Source organism: Notechis scutatus, chromosome 4 (assembly GCF_049901735.1).
Source record: "Notechis scutatus isolate UNSWTSFEM ecotype Mainland chromosome 4, rNotScu1.2, whole genome shotgun sequence".
Taxonomy (NCBI): Eukaryota; Metazoa; Chordata; class Lepidosauria; order Squamata; family Elapidae; genus Notechis; species Notechis scutatus.
The window spans coordinates 163540043-163559796 of NC_142012.1; the positions used below are offsets into that span (position 1 = coordinate 163540043).

At 39.4% G+C, this 19754-nt stretch overlaps 1 protein-coding gene across 1 annotated transcript in view; it reads right to left on the minus strand.

The window, feature by feature from the left end:
• Positions 1 to 1377: 1377 nt before the first annotated feature.
• LOC113428171 (cytochrome P450 2J5-like) overlaps positions 1378 to 19754 on the minus strand; it is a 135238-nt gene continuing 116861 nt past the window's right edge. Inside the window, exons 7-11 of the mRNA XM_087962583.1 lie at positions 9520 to 9696; positions 9349 to 9374; positions 3072 to 3318; positions 1885 to 2026; positions 1378 to 1783 (exon numbers count right to left, since the gene is read on the minus strand). Coding sequence (XP_087818709.1) covers positions 1599 to 1783; positions 1885 to 2026; positions 3072 to 3318; positions 9349 to 9374; positions 9520 to 9696 — 777 coding nt within the window. The 3' untranslated portion in view covers positions 1378 to 1598. The remainder of the gene's footprint in view (positions 1784 to 1884; positions 2027 to 3071; positions 3319 to 9348; positions 9375 to 9519; positions 9697 to 19754) is intronic.

The window sequence follows — 19754 nt, forward strand, 5'->3', positions numbered from 1 at the left end:
TTTCTATCTGAGGAGGCGGGGGTCTCCCTTCACTGCTTCAGTTGTTCCTGGCATTGTCCTTTTGGGGTGTACTTCCAAGAGGCAGGATGCAAGCTTGGCCCTGATTATTTTACTGCCTTTCTGGGGGGCATGTAATCTTTCCTTAAATCTGGATGATTTCCTTAGGATATTTTGTGAGGTGAGACCAGCTGGTATCTTTAAGAGGTGCAAATGGATTTATGGATTGCTTCTCCTGGGTGTGCTCTTTCTGGAGAGCTTAAATGACTTTTCCACTAAAGGGTTTCAATTTTTGAGCAAGAGTTGACTGCTGAAAGTTATCATTGCATTTTAACTATTTTAATTCCTCAAGGTGCTCTGGCACCCTGCCTGATTTGTAACTCCGGCTTGCAGGTATTTTTAATCTAATGACTGGTAATTAAGGCAGCTTTTTGCAAGCAAAGAACTTTTTGTATTTTTGTACAGGTAATCCTTGACTTACAACAGTTCATTTAGTGACCATTCAAAGTACAATGGTACTGAAAAAACTGACTTATGACAATTTTTCAGGGGTGGGATTCAAATTTTTTAACAACAGGTTATGTGGGCGTGGCTTAGGTGGTGGGCATGGCTTGGTGGTCATGTGACTGGGTGGACATGGCTTGGTGGTCATATTATTGGCTGGGTATGGCCAACTCAATATCACTCACATCGAGGCACACAACTCCTTGCCTGGCCTCTCATGACTGTGGGAATGATGCAACAGTCATGTGAAAAACGGTCATAAGTCACTTTTTTCAGTGCCATTGTAACTTTGAATGGTCACTCCACACAAGCAAAGTACCAGCAAAGCAGGGGGGAAAAACTCCAGAGAAGTTCCTGAGACAGGAAGTCTAGTCCTGCCAAGAATGTAATAAGGGTTAACGGAGAGGCAGTTTCTGTAAGCAACACCAGAATGTTTCCTTCCTGCCTTCCTTACAGGATTAGGCCAGTAATTTCTTCTAATAACCAGTTCTCTGAACTGCTTAGAATGTTAACAACCGGTTCTAGCGAATAGATGCGAACTGGTAGAATCCCACCCCTGCAATTTTTGACACTTACAACTGTTGCAGCATCCCTACAATCATGAGAGGCAACGCGAGGAAAAGCACCCCTCGACGTAAGTGACATCGAGTTGGCCACATCCACCCAGTCATATGATCATGCCCACCCAACTAGTCATTAGGGCAGAGAACCGGTTGTTAAATTATTTGAATCACACCACGATTGAAACACTGTTATCACATCATTCGGTCACCTCATTTACCTGATAAGTAGACCTGGCCTGGGTTTAGACTGCTGCTTTTAAATGCCATAACAGCCTTGATAAGGCTGTGTGAAAAGAAAATTTCTGGGATTAAATGGAGAGCAATAGGTTTATTGGCAAAAGAAAACTAAGGTAAAATGTAACAAATTTACTTAGCATATTGTTCACACACCACTGGTTGAACTGGTGAAGTATGTTTGTGAATCCAGCACTAGGCTGAAAAGGTTTTAAAGTACAATAAATGAAAGCAAAAGTTCAATTAAGAGAACAGGCCTATAGGAAACAGTTTTATGCTTTTTGTGCTGTTTATTAAAGATTAAACCTGTGTGGGAATTGCACACAGTTTGTAAGGGTTTGGGTGCATTATCAGCTTTACAACAGGGGCTTCATTGAGTTCTTTTACTCCTTCAGGCAACCGGAAGTTGAAGGCCCTCAACAGGCTGGTCAGAAAGATGAAGATCTCAATTCTTGCCAGCTGCTCTCCCACACATGAACGTTTACCTGTGGAGAAGACAAAGCATGCCTAAAGGGGGCCATAATCTATTCTACAGAGTATAAATGAAATAAGAAATGAATAAGCTGCTTTTGGCTTAAGGATTTACCTAATCCGAAGAGCAGAAACTCTTCTCGGTCAATGAATTTCCCATCCTTATCTAAAAAATTATTTGGATTGAATTTTTCAGGTATCTCCCATTGTTCAGGATCAAGAAGAACAGAATGCAGGTCTGGGATGATAAAGGTCCCCTGTTTAAAAAAAAAGATGAATCAAACAGAACAGCTTCATAAAGCAGAGAAGCAAAGAAGTTCAAAAAATATTGATGAAACCCTTGCTCGTAGCTTGCCTTTACAGATCCATGCTTGTTCCTTTCTCAGTTTCTGAGAGCAGTGATTGCTCAACGGCTTAGTTTCCTTTCTCTTAACTAAAGTCACCTTGTCTCTTGACGAAGGGGACAAAGAAACATAGCTATACACGACTGCAGTTCTGATCTCAAGTTCAGCCCCATAACTCTTATCATCTTCCTAGGATAAAAATAAAATGTTTAAGGTTGTAATTTTAAAAGCTGAGAGGTGTTTGCATTTAAACCCATAATTCATCCCTGTTCTGACTCAAACCTGGTTCCAAGAGAGCAAACACAAGACAAAGGCAGCAGCACAACCTTTTCATGTTTCATTTATGAATCCTGTTTCTTCACAAATAAGAGGTGCTTCCAACTAATTAGCTCCGACTAGAAAGAGCCTTGCCAAATTTTTGCAAGGCTGACAAGAACAACAGATAAGAAATATTTTACAACACAAGAGTCTTCAAATAGCAACTTAAGATACTGCAATGTCCACGAGGCTGAAGTTTCAAAATGTCTTTACTTCCTACAAAGAATGTCTGATTCACAGCTGGCTTTTATCTTCTTGAAGGAGGGGCCATTACCTTGCAGCCTTACTCCCGAGTCACCCGTGCTGCTGCAGCTGCTCTTTCCCACGAGCAACCCTGAACACGTGCACTTGGCACAGGCTCCTCAGGAACCTCCTCATTACTACTGCCAGCCCCCACAATTTCTGAAGGCAGCAGTCCACTCCCTAATGGTCCTGGCACCTCATCTGAGTCCTCGCTCTCCTCAGCCGTCTGCTCCTGCTGCCGGCTAACCACAACAATCCCTCAAAAGGTTTTGCCGCTCTTGCTTATTCAGTTTTGCATGACTAATTGCCACTTCCTGAACAGAGACCTTCCAAGTGCCCTGTTCTCTTCTTCCTTCCATGTTGGGCTATTGCAATATATCCTGAACATATTTCTCACCTTTGGAATGTGATATCCCCTTATTGTCACATCGTTTGTGCTTTGCCTGGGAATCCCATAGAACAAGGCATATTTTACACGCTGCATTTCATGAATCATGGCATTGGTGTAGGGTAGCTTCTTCCGATCCTGGTAGGAAATTGACCCCGAGGAACCAAACACATCTTCAATCTCTTTCTGGACTTTCTCTGGAAAAATAATAATAATGAAAACAGACGCTTCATGTTCTAATATTGTGTTTTTATTCCTTTGTTCATTTATTTATTCATTTCCCAAATTTAATCCTCAGATGTATCAATCAATCCTTTATTAGGGTCACAGACCAGAGTTAAAAATTTTATTTGTTGAGATTTGAAGTTGCCATTTGTTTGACCATTCTGGTACATAGTTGAGGCCTTTTTGAAGGGTAACAGCATTGTCTGTGGTGTTGAATAGCTTTACATCGTCAGCGAAGAGAACGCAGTTGCTCTTAATATGATCACAGAGGTCATTTATGTAGAGTATGAAGAGAGTTGGTCCTAGAACACTGCTTTGGGCGACACCACTGTTGACAGGTACAGAATTTGATAGGACGCTCCCAATTTTGACCATTTGTTGTCTGTTTGACAGGAATGCTTCTATCCAGTTATGCAGGTGTCCAGAGATACCGTAAGATTTTAGTTTTAGGAGTAGTTTGTCGTGTACCACTCAATCAAAGGCTTTACAGAAGTCTATGGAAATTGCGTCTATTGCTTTGCCCTGATCGAGTTGTATAGTCCATATGTTTTTGCAATGTAAGAGTTGCAGATTACAGGATAGGTTTTTTTCTGAAACCAAATTGTTTATTAGAGAGTAGGTTGTTTGTCTCTAAGTGGAAGATAATGGATTGGTTAATAATTGATTCTATGACTTTACAGGTGACGCAGCATAAAGAGATTGTTCTGTAATTTTCAACTAGGCTGGGATCTCCCTTTTTGAAGATGGGGATGACTGTGGCTTGTGACCATAGTTTTGGCAAGGAGCGGGTCCTGAAAGATTTTTCAAAGATTATGCTTAGAGATTTAGCTATGGCAGTAGATAGCTTTTTTAAAAAGTAGGCACATATTCCATCCAGTCCAATAGATAGAGATGATTTTAGATTGCGTAGTGCTTTTCCATCATTGTCTACTGTAAAATCGATATGTATTTGATAATTGTAGTTGTCTGTGGTTCAACTAGGAAATACTGGGCATGATCCATTGCTGTTTACAAATACTGAGCCAAAGAATGTGTTAAAGAAGTTGGCTTTAATAGTGTCATCGTTGCAATCTTTTCCATTAGGTCCTTTCAGGGGTGGGATGGACCTTGAGTCTTTTGGTTTGTTGCTTACAAAACTGTAGAAAGCATGGGTGGAATTGGTGCATAGAAGGTTTTCCTCTTGTTTAATGACATAATTGGTACATTCAGTCTTTATCTGGTGACATACATTTTTATATTGGCTTTTGAAGTTGGCAACGTGACCAGATTCGGTTTTCCGGCAAAGTGATTTCTTTTTGGGTTGAAGCTTCCTTGTTATTATGGGTAATTTGTTTTTTTCTGGTTTTGGGAGTTGTCATTGGTACATATAGTTTGATGACTCTTTTGACTTCAAGTAAAAATATGTTGTCATGGTCTTCAACAATATTGCATCCAGTGAATAGAAATTGCCAATCAAGGGATGAGAGATCATTGTTTGTAAGATCATAGTTGCCTTTTTTGAAGTTATAATTGGGGATCACATCGTTGTGTTTTTTGTGTGGATGTATGTTGAGACAAAAGTCAATCATGCTGTGGTCACTGTTGGAAAAGGGTTCTTTAATTTGTATTCCATAAATTGAATTCAAACTACTGCAGAAGATGAGATCGAGGCAGTTGTTAAGTCTAGTATTGTTGGTTACTAGTTGTTCCAGTCCCAGGTTTGTTACAGCATTGTAGAAGGTTGCATGTATGGGTTTAGTTTTACATTCATTTAGGGTCCAGTTAATATGTGGTAGATTGAAGTCACCAAGAAAGATAAAAGTGTGTGGGCAGGAAGTTGCCCATGTTAGTAGTGAATTTAGCTTGTTTACATGTTCGATGTCATAATCAGGGGCTCTGTAACATAGTAAGAATCGAAATGTAATATTTAAGGACAGTTCACAGACTATGGTCTCAGGAAGAGCAAGCTCTTGGGTAACTTGGATGTTTTTTAGATGTAAAGTAAAATATTTTTTTGGAGAATTGAACAAAATAGTAATTAAGTTTATTTGGGCAAAAAAAAAGCTAAGATAAAAATGAAACTATTACAGGACAAAAGAGAAAGGGGTGGCTTTGGACTCCCTGACTGGGAAATGTACTATCAGGTAGCAGCCATGGTATGGCTCAAGAAATGAATCAATCTGGAAAACAAAAGAATACTCTTGGGAACTTCCGGTTTGTCGGCCGCGGCGGCAGGGATTTGCGGCTGCGCGATCCCTGCCGCGCTAGCCGTTTTGGGGCTCCGACCCAGCCGGGTGCGAGCTAGGCTGCCCTGCAGGGGCAGCTGAAGGTAGGGGATCCGGAGAAGGGTTTGGGGTGCTGCAGACCCCTCCTGGCCGGCAGAACCCCTTTTCCCAGGACGGTGCAGCGGCGGTCCGTAATGGCCGCCACAAAGAAGCTGGCAGCCGGGTAAGAATGCGCAGGAGGAAGTGGAGAAAGTGATTGAGAGGAGAAAGTTTTTCTTGGCTCCTAGGACTCTAAGACATATTTAATAAAATTCCTGAAAAGTATGACTTTCTGAATAATACCTGCCAGAAGAGGAAAAAGCGGCTGCTTGAAGGTGCTGAAAGGATAGCTTTCCCTCTTTTCCTACGGAATAAATAACTGGATATTAAGAAACCTATTTTTAGGTGGAAATTGGTTTTAAGTGATGAGTGGGAAGAGAGAGGATTAAAAGAAAATATTTGTATGCTAAGATTTGTTGGAGCAGATGCCTTAAGGATTTGAAGACTAGAATATATTGTAACAAGACTTTAAACAGATTTGGACTTTCTTTCTCTTTGATTGATATCACCCCAGAAGGAGAAAGTGAGAACTCTGCCTTGGTTTGGACTGATTGATAACTTTGGGACTGTTTTATCTTTTTATTTTCTTTTGAATATTCTGGTTGTTGTAAGAAGAAAGAAGGAGAAAAGAAAAGAAAAGATTTATAATGGCTCTTTCTGTTGAGGAACTAAGAAATGGTGTGGAAGAAGCTTTCCTTTTCTTAGAAATGGCGCTTACTAATTATCAACAAAAATTACAACAGATGAAGACAGCAGAGGAACAAGAAAGAAAGGAAGGAGCCATCTTTAATGAATCTCAGAATTTGATCCAGAAAAAAAGAAGAGAGAAAGAAAAGAAAAGAAAGAAAAAGAAGAAAACTAAAGGATTTAAGGACTTAAGATCTAAAAAACATTTAAGAAAGGGAAAAATAAAGTGCAAAACCAATATGATGATTGTAAACAAAGGGGAAAAGAAATACGACAGAGAAGGGAAGCCGGTAAGGCAGAGGCTAGAAGAAGGGGGTAGAAAGGTTTGTTGGGAAAAGAAAGAAAGGAAAAGGTGGAGAAAAGCTACAACGTTTTGAAATTAAATGGAAAAAGGAATTTTTATGGATAATGGATAAAGTATAATTTTTTTAAAAAAAAAAGATTTTGCAAGGTACATAAGATGAGATGGTAGTATTGCAATGGTTTAAGAGTTGATAAGAGATTAAAATGTTAAAATGTTTAAAAATGATTGGTTTTAAAACTTAATAATAGGAGGGTTTAGAATATTGTTTTAATTAAAGAGTTTAATAAAATTATGGTATTGATGTTATTATAAAATTTTTATTATAGTATTTCTTTTTAATATTTGGATTTATTCTCTAATTATGCACTTAATTGTGTTGGATGTATTAGTTAGATAGAATGTACCAAGCAAAATCTGATTGGGTATTAGATATTATTTTAAAGATTAATTTGATTAACTTAGGGGAGATAGAAAGGCATCATACTCTGATTAATGATTTCAGGAGAAACTGATTTTCTTTTTTTTTCATAAGGGATGAGACAAAGGGATGATAAAAAATGGACAAAAGATACAAATATAATGATTTAAACTAAGATGATTAATTAAGGTAGAATTAAGAAGTGTGAAATATGTGGAGAAGTTAATATAGAAGGTTTAGAATGGTAAATAAAATAAGTAATGATATGTAAGATGAGCATGAATATAATTGAAGTCCATGAAGAGAGAGACACCTGGGTCCAAGTTACTTTCCAAAAAGATATTTTTTTATGTTTTGTGTGTTGTGTGTATATGTCTTTTTGGGGGAGAATTGGTAAAAACTTGTAGAAATATAGAATGAGAATAATGGTAACTAAGTCAGAAAGAAACAGATGAAATAATAATAATGATATTGAATAAGAGTAAAGAGAAGTAAAGAGAAATTGAATAAGAGGTTTTGGTATATTATATGGAAATGGTTTAAAACAGAATCATAATTTATCTGACTTGTTAAATTTACAAGGAAAAAGGTTTAAACATGTAATGAATAAGGATAATTTGTGTGTTTTAAAAATTAATAAAACTTGTCTTAAAAAAAAAGGAAAACAAAAGAATACTCTTGATAGAAGGCCACGACTTGAAAAAAGGGTGGCATAGCTTTCTATGGGAAGGGAAAAATAAGCAACATTCATATATTCAGAGACACCTTATCAGAGACTCATTAATTCGAATATGGAATAAAATTAAAAAGAATCATTATGATAAAGTACCATGCTGGCTGTCAACTATGGAAGCACAAATCTACCCCAAATGCAATGGAAAAATGTGGGGACTAAATTACAAATTAGCTATGTTCATAGCATACAGGGAAAATCTATATAAAATGTTTTATAGGTGCAATCTTTCTCCTGCTAGACTAGCAAAAATGTTCAACCTAAGCCCAAACTGTTGGAAATGTAAAAAAGAAAACGGTACAGATTTTCATATGTGGTGGACCTGCCCAGAGGTCAAGAAATGTTGGAATATAATTTGACTGTGGCTAGAAGAAATTAAAAAAAGAAAATTGAACCCAAACCAGAACTATTTCTATTAGGCATAATAACAGAAAAATATAATTAAAAAGATAAACACATTATGCTACATATCTTAACAGCTGCTAGGATTTCCTACGCACAATTTTGGAAGCAGGAAAATATACCATCAGAGGGTGTTGTTATAAAAAAAATTTAGACTGTTCAGAGATGGACAGGCTAACAATGAAATTAAGAGACAAAGAAGAATTGATATATTATAATGTCTGGGATGCAGGGTGTTGGGTTAATTCCCTGTTAGGAGAATGAGCGCATACAGGGAGACGTAGTGAGAGTAGGGAAGAATAACACACACACAGCACACAGATACACTGTACAGTAAATGTAGGTTTTACTTCCGATAAACGTTTAAGCAAATTCCAAGATAAGCAGTCCAAGTCATTCACAGGTAAGGCAGTCAGTGTTCAGTTCAGGGATAATCCAAATATCAAATCCAGTATCAAAAACAGTTCAGTAACAGACTTACATCAACGATCAGTAACAGTCATTAGGAAGAATGGCAATACTCTCCAACAGAAGGAATAAAGAGACTGAGACTAAACAACCCAGGTTTCTAGCTCCATCTTATGGCCGTTTGAGAAACCATACCCAATTACAGTTTTTGCATTTTCTTAAAGACATAGTGTTAAAATGTCTATCCTAGTTTATATATTTCTAACCCAAATAACTGTTAGGTGACTTACATTCCTAACACCGGGTATGAATGGTTTAAGAATAAAAAGAAATCAAAATGGCAATTAGGTAAAGAGTAAGAAACTGTAAATACTTACATCTATATTCATATCTATCTATATTTATTTATATATTAAGTTGAAATTGTATAATGAAAGAAATGTGTATATAGAAAGATGATAAGGAAATGTAAAAGATGTCTTGACGTTGATATAATGATGTATAAAGTTTTATTTTATGTTTTTAAAATTTGAAAACTAAATAAAATGTAATAATTGTTTTAAAAAAATGAAAATGAAAATTACAATGAATTCTATATAGCTTTCCTATGGTTGCTTTTGTTTCTGAGTTTCTGGGGGTTCTCCTACAGTCACAACTCCTGCTCAAAAGCAGGTGGCAGCCATGGCTAAGAGAATCTTTGAGCAATTTCTCATGGTGCCTTTTCCTGGATCATGAGGCCCGTGCAGTCACTCATGTCCTGTTTATCTCTTGGTTGGATTATTGCAACATGCTCTACATGGGGCTACCCTTGAAGTGTATTTCCAAGCGATAACTGGAGGAGAATGCAGAAGTGTAGACAGAGAAATTAAGACCATGTGAAATGGTGAGCACGGTGCTTAGGCATTTCAAATCGATAAGTTACTTCTAAAAAAACTAATAATTCTTTGCCCATGTATAGAACCACAATAAATCCATACCTTCTGCATCTGAAGAAGATAGTAATCAATGAAATCTTGTGGCTCATGCAGAGAGTGAGATTCCTTGTGTTTCTCTATTTCCTGCTTTGCAAACGCTAGGATAATATCCAGAGAAGCCAGGGCTTTCTTGTGAGGGCCTGGGAGGTACTTCATTAACTGTGGGAACAAATCATACACCTAACAGAAAAAGAAGAGGAAAAGTTATTTATTTCCCATCCAGGTAAAGCAGGGAAGAGTCAAATACATCATAAGTCATGAGTCCCTGTTTGTCCACAATAGTATCCAATGAGAAATTATTATGTGCTCTGCTTCAGGTTATAATGAAATGTTGACAAGCATATCACATGGCTACATTCTGGGCCTTGCATTATTTTCTCACTCTTTCAGAAATGACAAAAAATTATGGGTGGCCATAAGGATAAGAAAACATCTTAGAGAACAGGACAAAATCTTGAAAGGAACACATGGAAAATCTTACATATGACTAGGAAAAATCAAAGGGATATAAAATACAATGGCTGATCTTCTTCCCCGGCTCTACGTTGCACAGGAGGATGGAGCTGAGTGCTGCGTGGGTGAGGCACTGGTTGCCGCTGTGGGCTCTTTCTTCTTCTGCTGGGTAGAGGAGGGGAGCTGTGATCTCGCCTGCCTCTCCTCACTTCAGAAGGCTCTGTGGAAATTCCTCTCTGCTTTGGGTGGCATAATGCGCCAGCATCTCTAATGGTAGCCCGGTCAAATTTCTTTCTCAGCTGCTCTATCGATCTCCCCAGGGATCCCATCAGGAGCTTTGGGGCTCTGGCTTGTTCCCAATCGCACATCCATTCCACTCTTCTCAGCTTGCTCAGGGGATAGAGTAGCTTAACTTCCTAAGTTATGGGGAGTTTTGTTTCCCACAAGTACTCATCTGTTTTTTTTTTCCTTCGCTGGATCAGGTTTCTCCACTTTGGCTGTAATTATATTGTCAGCTTCTGTTTGCATTTGGGTTGCTTCCAGCAAGCTCTCCTCTGATAATCTCCCTTCTGCCATGTCAGCCTGTCTTTCTCTCCATGAATTCCATCTATCTTTGAAAACATTTATGGAATGCAAGCTGCCCACTGCTCCCCCCTCTCTTTCTCTTGGCAACTCTGTTGGCCACCAGACTTGAAATTCTAGACCTAGAAAACCTTGAATTACGCTGTCTTCGATCTGATCTAAGTATGGTATATAAAACCATACATTGCAATGACTTACCAGTCAATGAATACTTCAGCTTCAACCATAACAACACAAGAGCACACAATAGATACAAACTCAAGGTTAACCGCACCAAACTTGATTGCAGGAAATACGACTTCAGCAACAGAGTGGTCAATGTCTGGAATACTCTACCTGACTCTGTTGTTTCTTCCCCAAACCCCAAAAACTTTAACCTTAGACTGTCTACTATTGACCTCACCCCTTTCCTAAGAGATCTGTAGGGGGCGTGCATAAGCGCACCAACGTGCCTACCGTCCCTGTCCTATTGTTTCTTTTATTTTTCTTATATGTACCCATTTCATGTATTCATAACTATGTATATACTTATACCTATTATCTTGTAAGCGATTGACAAATCAAATAAATCAAATTAAAAAAAAAAACTCTAAAAAGACCATAGAGCTATTTTATGAGTTGACACACTAGCTTTGTTTTTGCTCAGATTTCCTAAGGCCCATTTCATTTCACATTCTAGGATGTCTGGCTCGAGGTCAGTGACCACCCCACCATGATTATCAGGGATGTTAAGCTCATTCTTGTATGGTTCTTCTGTGTGATTTTGCCACCTTAATTTCTTCTGCCTCTGTTAGGTCCCTGCCATTTTGGTCATTTATTGTGCCCATCTTTGCATGAAACTGTTCCGAACTAGCAGGCTCGTAAGCCTGCAAACCTGATTGGCCCCTTTCCACATCAGGCTTGTAATCCTGCATATTTGATTGGTCCGTGAACAGCGGGTCGTGATTGGTCGTTCCGGACTGATCCGATTGGCTAGTTAATGGGCTGCTGCGATTGGACGCTCCAAGCGCGGCAAACTTAAATCATTGGACGCTTTGACAGCAGCCAGCTCTATAAAAGGAGCTGCTGCTGCCAGACTCATTGCGCTGTTTTTCTGAAGTCACTAATACAGAGTTGGAGTCACTATTTGATGTCTCGTCTCCGTTATTGCGCCCACTCTCCAGGACAGAACACTGGCGACGAGGATGGGATTCGGAGACGATAGAGCTGACTGAGCACTCGCGAAGTATTGACAGAGCATGTGGCTGACGGCTCACAGATTGCGGCAGAATGGGCAGCAGCGTTATACCACCCGCTCCATTTGATCCAGCTAACGAAGATTGGGACTCGTATATGGACAGGTTTCAAATGTTCCTGGAAACTAATAATCTGAAGGATGCTACACCTAGCAAGAAACATGCGGTTTTCCTAAAGCATTGCAGACCTGCCGTTTTTAAAATGGCAAAAGCGCTAGCAAAATCGGCTGAAGTCAAAACAATGGATTGGGATACCCTTGCTCCCAACCTCAGGGCACATTACGCCCCAGCAGTTCCAACCCTGATCAGAAGACACGAGTTTTACCAGAGGGACCAACGGGAAAGTGAGAGCATCGGGGACTTTGTAGCTGACCTAAGAAATTTGGGTGGACTATGTGGCTTCACAAATCTGGAAGAAGCCATGAGAGATCGGATTGTCCTAGGTCTAAGAGACCTCACCATCCAAAGCAAGATTATGGCAAAAGGAGACATCGCCCTCGCAGATGCCATAGCAGATGCTACTGCAGCAGAAGCAACCAGGAAGTCAGCAGCCCGAATGCGCCGAGCGAATGGGACTAGCTGCCAACTCGCTAGCGATACTGCAATATCCTTTGAGAGACACACAACAGCCGCCCACCACGAAGACATCGAGTCCTCATCGGAAAGTGAAGAGGAAGAAGTCAACAGACTCAGATCAGAGCGCGATCAGCGAGACCAGCGAGATCGTAAACCCAATTTTCAATGTGCCGGATGCGGGGGAAACCACCCACGAGCAGACTGCAGATTCCTAGACGCCATCTGTCATTCCTGCGATAAAAGGGGCCACATTGCCAAAGTGTGCAGGAGTAAGCGAGGATCCAGCCCCAAGAGAAAAGAAAATAGTTTCCGGCAGACATCAGGCAACCCACCATCAAACCGGCACTGCCCAAACAACCAGTGGAGCCAGTACAACAGAAACCGAATGCTTGCTACCACTACCAGACGAGAAGAGGCACATCAGACCATCACCATTGGCCACGCTTCATCATTGGATGCAAAAAAAATCCGGGTAAAGGTCACCATTGAAAATAGACCGTGCATCATGGAAGTCAACTCCGGGTCTTCCCTATCAATGGTCTCCTGGAAAACCCTCAAGCAGCTGATCCCTGACATCCGCCGCCAGGATCTCAGCACTCAGAGACTTATTAAAGGACTACCAAGGCAATCGAATCCTGGTTGCTGGTTCCAGTCACGTCCAGGTCTCGTTTAAAGACCACACCGCAACCCTACCTCTCACCATCGTTGACAGAAACTGAAAGGAACTATAGTCAATTAGATAAAGAAGCCCTTGCTATTGTATCCGCGATTAAAAGGTTCCACGAATACGTGTATGGAAGATCCTTTTCCATAATCACAGACCACAAGCCATTGCTTGGCATTTTGGCAGGGGATAAACCAACTCCCCACATCCTATCGCCAAGGATGACACGATGGTCGGAGTTCTTAGCCGCCTACGACTACCAGTTAAGACATCGACCGGGGAAAGCCATTCCCCATGCTGACGCCTTAAGCCGTTCGCCATTACCTGAGTTCCTAGATGACCCAGCCCCTACACTATCCACGCTACAAATTGAGATGATTCCCTCACCTCCACTAACTGCGCAGGATATCGCATTGGAAACAAAAAAAGACCCTTGTTTGGCGCGGGTCCTCAGCTGGGTGGAGAGGGGATGGCCAGAAACCGAACCCAACGACACGTTCAAACCCTTCAAAAACAGACAAACAGAACTTTTTTCCCAAAAAGGGTGCGTGTTGTGGGGAGACCAAGTAGTCATTCCAGAAAAACTACAAAAGAAAGTCCTGAAAATGCTGCATGATGGACACCCGGGCATCGTACGAATGAAAGCACTGGCAAGGAGCTATGCCTGGTGGCCAGGTATGGACAGACAAATCAAAGCCTGGGTTGCCACCTGTAGCAAATGCCAAGAAACACGTTCGGCCCCACCAAAAGCACAACCAACGGAATGGGAAACGCCCAGGGGTCCATGGTCCCGTATCCACATCGATTTTGTGGGACCTACAAAAGGACACACTTTTCTAATAACAGTAGACGCCTACTCGAACTGGCTCGAAGTGAACAAGATGAAGACCACCACCACAGAAGCGGTCATCAAAAAATTGAACAGACTGTTTGCAAAGCACGGGTTACCAGATGTCTTGGTTTCCGACAATGGCCCGCAATTTACCGCCTTGGCGTTTGAACAATACCTAGCGGACCGGGGGATATGCCACGCCTTGACATCACCTGCTCACCCGGCAGCCAATGGCAGGGCTGAATGAATGGTTCAGTTCACTAAAAAAACTTTACACAAAATGGACCAAGGAAACATCCATGACAAAGTCACCAGGATGCTCCTCCTCCAACATATTACACCAAGCAGCACCACAAACAAAAGCCCAGTCGAACTCCTGATGGGCAGGAAACTTAGATCGCATCTGGACCATTTACACCCTGCCTACACCCCAGAAAAGCCCCTGGGTTCCAGCAGCAAACATCGCACATTTAAGGTAGGAGACCTCGTATTCGCAAAGAACTTTACAGGTGACCCATTGTGGGTCCCTGCCAAAATAACACAAATTACGGGCCCCCGTTCCTACCGATTAGAAACCACAGATGGAAGATTGTGGAAACGCCACATCGACCAGCTGCATTCACGATTGACAACTACCCTCTCCACGAACCCTGAACTCGGAACCAGAGGGGGAAGGGAAACCGAGGGTTTTGAAAACGAACTAACACCTGGTCCAGGACACGCAACCGCACAGTCCGCACAACAAAGCCCAGCATATTCACCAGCTGAAGAGGAGCCGTGGCAGATGGTCATCTCTCCAGGCAACAGCAGCCAAACGGGGTCATCAAGTCCAGAGGATCCAGACGACAGGAATGAAGGAAGCGTTGAAGGTATCCCCGAGTCACTGCCAAGGGTACCCAGCATAGAAGCCAGGTCACCTTTATAGCTGAACACAGCAAGCAGCCCACCAGAACCAGAATCCGAGCAAAGACAGGTTGAACAACGCAAATCAGGTAGACAGGTGCAAAGGCCTGCCTACCTGTGCGAATACATCACCCCACCCCTGAGACGAAACCTAGAGGGGAGGGGTGTTCCGAACTAGCAGGCTCATAAGCCTGCAAACCTGACTGGCCCCTTTCCACAGCAGGCTCGTAATCCTGCATATTTGATTGGTCCGTGAACAGCGGGTCGTGATTGGTCGTTCCGGACTGATTCAATTGGCTAGTTAACGGGCTGCCGCGATTGGACGCTCCAAGCGCGGCAAACTTAAATCATTGGACGCTTTGACAGCAGCCAGCTCTATAAAAGGAGCTGCTGCTGCCAGACTCATTGCACTGTTTTTCTGAAGTCACTAATAAAGAGTTGGAGTCACTATTTGATGTCTCGTCTCTGTTATTGCGCCCACTCTCCAGGACAGAACAGAAACGTTCCCTTCATATCTCCAATTTTCTTGAAGAGATCTCTGGTCCTCCCTACACTATTGTTTTCTTCTATTTCTTTGCACTGTTCATTTAAGAAGGCATGCTTATCTCTTCTAGCTATTCTCTGAAATTCTGCATTCAATTGGGTGTATCTTTCTCCCTTGCCTTTCGCTTCCCTTCTTTCCTCAGCTATTTGCAAAGCTTCCTCAGATAGCCATTTTGCTTTCTTGCATTTCTTTTTCTTTGGGATGCTTTTAGTTGCTACAATGTTGTGAACCTCTGTCCATATTTCTTCAGGCACTGTATATTATAGGATAAGAAAAAGCTTCAATAATAGATAGCCAGACTGGAATTTTCAAATAACATTGCCTTTTAGTCTTCTCCCAGTTTAACCACAGAGACTCCCGTATATATTGTCTTCAAAGTACCCCTGTGTTTTAGTTCCTTTATACCATAAAAAAGCATGCCACCCCAACAACAGATCATGTCCTTCTAGTGTCAACAATCTAGCATTTCTTAATGTTATCCATTCCTTAAACCACATCAGATTAGTAGCTTGATAATACAACTCCAATTAGGCAAACCAAATCCTCCTCTTATTTTGGCATCTTGCAAAAGTTTTAACTTTATTCTCGCTTTCTTACCTTGCCATATATATTTCAACACAATTTTATTTAAATCTTCAAAATAATCTTTTCCAAGCCTAACTGGAATTGTTTGAAACAAATATAAAATTCTGGGTAATATATTCATCTTGATTGTTGGTATTCTCCCTATTAATGACAGTTGTAAATTTTCCCATTTTGCCAAATCTAGTGCTATCTGCTGCTTAAGTTTAATATAATTGTTATCTTTTAGTGTACTACATCTTGCTGTCAAATGTATAACCAAATACTTGATCTTATTCGTGACCTGGATTTTTAATACATCCGCCAATTCTTCCTTTTGTCTTGAAAACATATTCTTTGTCAAATCTTTATTTTGTCTTTGTTTATTTTCAAACCAGCCACCTTCCCATATACCTCTATCTTTTCTATCAATTTTAATGCTATTTCTAGTGGGTCTTCTAAGATGAAAACCAGATCATCTGCAAATGCTTGCAATTTAAATTCTTCGTTTTTAATTTCCATCCCTTTTATGTCCTTTTCTTCTCTAATATTTCTGTTTAGCACTTCCAAGGTTAACACAAACAACAAAGGTGACAGTGGGCACCCTTGTCTTGTTCCTTTTCTTATATCAATAGAGTCCGTTAATTCTCCCTCTATCATTACTTTTGCTGTTTGCTTATGATATATAGCTTCTATTGCTTGGATGACTTTTTTACCAAAACCCATCTGTTCCAGCTGTAATAACATGAATCACCAATTCACATTGTCAAATGCCTTCTGTGCATCTAAGAATACCAAAGCCATTTATTTTTCAGGGTGTGCCTTGTAGTATTCCACAGTGTCCAAGATTACTCTCATATTGTCTTTAATTTGTCTCTTTGGCAGAAATCCATTTTGGTCAGAGTGAATAAAATTATTTAGGTATTTTTTAAGTCTTTCTGCCAATATTGAAGCCAAAATTTTATAATCTGCATTTAGTAGGGAAATAGGTCTGTAATTCTTGATTTGTAATGGGTCGGCCTCCTCTTTTGGGATAAGTATAAGCTTATCTCTTTTGGGATAAGTATAAGCTTCTGACCATGATTTAGGTATCTTCTTCTTTGACATAACTTCATTCATAACTTCTAGCAATGGAAGATTCAACGATTCTTGTAGTGTTTTATAAAATTCCGCCGGAAGTCCATCTGGGCCTGGTGCCTTTCCGTTGTTTTGCTTCTTAAGTGCTTCAGTTAACTCCATCATCATTATATTACTTTCTAACATTATTTCAATCTCTTTAGGTATCTGGGGTAGGTTAGCATTCTGTAAGTACTGTTTAACTCTTTCATCATCAATATTCTCTTGTGTATATAGTTTCCCGTAATAGTCTCATATAATTTCCTTCTTCTCTTTACTTCCATTGCAAACTTGGCCTTGATCATCTATTAATTGCAATATTTTCCTTGATTCTTTCTCCTTTCTCAATTTACATGCTAACCATATACATGGTTTATTTGCAGCTTCAAAGTAGCTCTGTTTCGCGCCTCTGATTTTCTGTGCTAATTCTTCTTTTTCCATTAATCCCATTTTATGTTTAATTATATCCATTTTTAACTTAATGTCTTTTTTCTGTGGCATTTCCTGTAACTCTTTTTCAAGTTCTTTATACTCATCCTCTAATGTCTTAGAGGCTAGTCTTTTCGTGATATTTTTTTTCCTTGTATAGTCTATTATCAAGCCTCTGGCATATGCCTTCATTGTATCCCATACATTCTGCACTGATGTGTCTTCTTTTTTATTTTCTTTAAAGAAAAAAGGCAGTTCTTTCTCAATCCTCTGTATGAAGTCATTTTCTTTTAATATAGTATTGTTTAACATCCATCTAGATCTTCTTCTTTGTCCTTTCCATTTAATTGTCATTGGATTATGATCTGCCCAAATACTTGTTTCAATATTTATTTCTTGCACATTGGCTAGCAATTCTGTTGGCGTCCATATCATATCTATTCTGGACCATGATAAATGTCTGTTTGAATAGAAAGTGTATTGTTTAGTCTTAGCATTTCTTTCTCTCCATGCATCTTTTAGGTTTATTTCATCTGTCATTTTAAAAAAGGATTTAGGGAGAGTCTTTCTGTTTTGCTTTGTTGTTTTCTGTGTTGTATAGTCCAATTTATTGTCTACAATTTCATTGAAATCTCCCATCATAATGATATTAGTATAGTCCAGTTCAGTTATTTTCATATGTAGATTTCTATAAAATTCTTCTTGATTGTCATTCGGGGCACAGATTGCAATCAGGAGTGTTTTCATGTTATTGTCCATTATTTCCACCATTAATACTCTTCCATCATCATCTGTATCAATCAATTTCACTGGGATAATATCTTTAATGTATAAAACCACTCCTCTTTTCTTGCATTGTGTCAAAGAAGTAAACATTTTCCCTAATTTTGGCTGTATCAACAGTTGTTCATGTTGCTTTTTAATATGTACTTCTTGTAGGCAGATTATATCAAATTTTAATTTCTCTAATTTATGGAAAGTTTTCCTTCTTTTAGCAGCTAAATTAAGTCCGTTTATGTTAATTGTAATCAGCTTTTTCTCTTCCATGTTTATACTTTACAATTAGGTTTAACAGCTCTTGTAGATCTTGGTTCGTGTTGTTCCTTAACTTCCACCTTTCCGCCTACTGCACCTTATTCTTTTTCAGTCGCTATTTGGCAATCCTCTTGGAATTCAATTAGTGACGTTTCTTTTTCTGTCTCCTCCTCTCTCCCTCCAAAGTATTCGGTATAAAATGATTCAGCTTTCTCAATTGAATCAATTCTATGTCTCTGTTCTTGCCATGTGAACATTAAACTTTCTGGAATCAGCCATTTATAATTCACCTCTTTTTTAAGTAGGATTTTAGTCAGGAATCAGTATTCTCTTCTCATTTCTCTCATTCTTCTAGGCACTTGTTTCAGGACCACAATCTCCTTATCTTTATATTTCAATGTTTTCTCTCTTGCCACCTGTAATATTTGTGTTTTAATGGCTTTCTTTGTAAATCTGATGTAAACTTCTCTTGGTAAGCTATTTCTCATTGCATATCTTGTGAAGACTTGAAAAACCTCGTCTATTCCATCCATCATCTTCTCTTTGTTTATTTCCAGAGCTTCAGCAAAGATTTCTATCATTATCTCAGCTTTGTCCCTTTTCTTCTTCTATGTTTTGAAATCTGAGATAAAATTCTGATCTAGCCATATCCCATCTCAGCATCCCACTTTTATCTTGTTCAACCACTGTTAATCTGTCATCAATACCTCCAATCTTCTTATCTCTTTGTTTATCTTCTTCAATTTTTTTTGAATTTCTCATCATACTTCATCATCATTTGTTGAATATTCTCCACCTTTTCATCAGTTTTTTATGTTCTCCTTTCAATATTCTCTGTTCTTGCTTGTATGCTTTAAATTCCTTGCATTATCATCTGCAATGTCACCTTTTCCTGTTCTTTTTCTTGCTGTTACATCGTCTGTATTGAGCGTTGTCCTACCGATGGTGAAGAGGAAGAAGTAGGAATTGAAGAACCAGCCGCTGTTAATTTCCTGCTCATTTCGGATAATTCAAAATCTTCAGGTTCTTCCAAACCTTAATCCACTTGTGAAATAGCCAATTGTAAATCCAAGTAAAAATAGTGGAAAAGAAGAAGCAAGATAAAAAAAAAAAGGTTTCTTCAGGTTCTTGTATACCTTAATCCAATCTCTTAGTTAAATAGCAGTAAAAGCTCAAAAAAGGAAGAAAAAAAATCCATAAACAGAGAAAGGAAAAAATTGTTAAATCTTATAAAAAGCAGAAAAATAAAAAGTAAAAAACTAAAAAGAAAAAGGAATTAGGTTAAAAAAAAAAGTAAAAAGGGTTTCA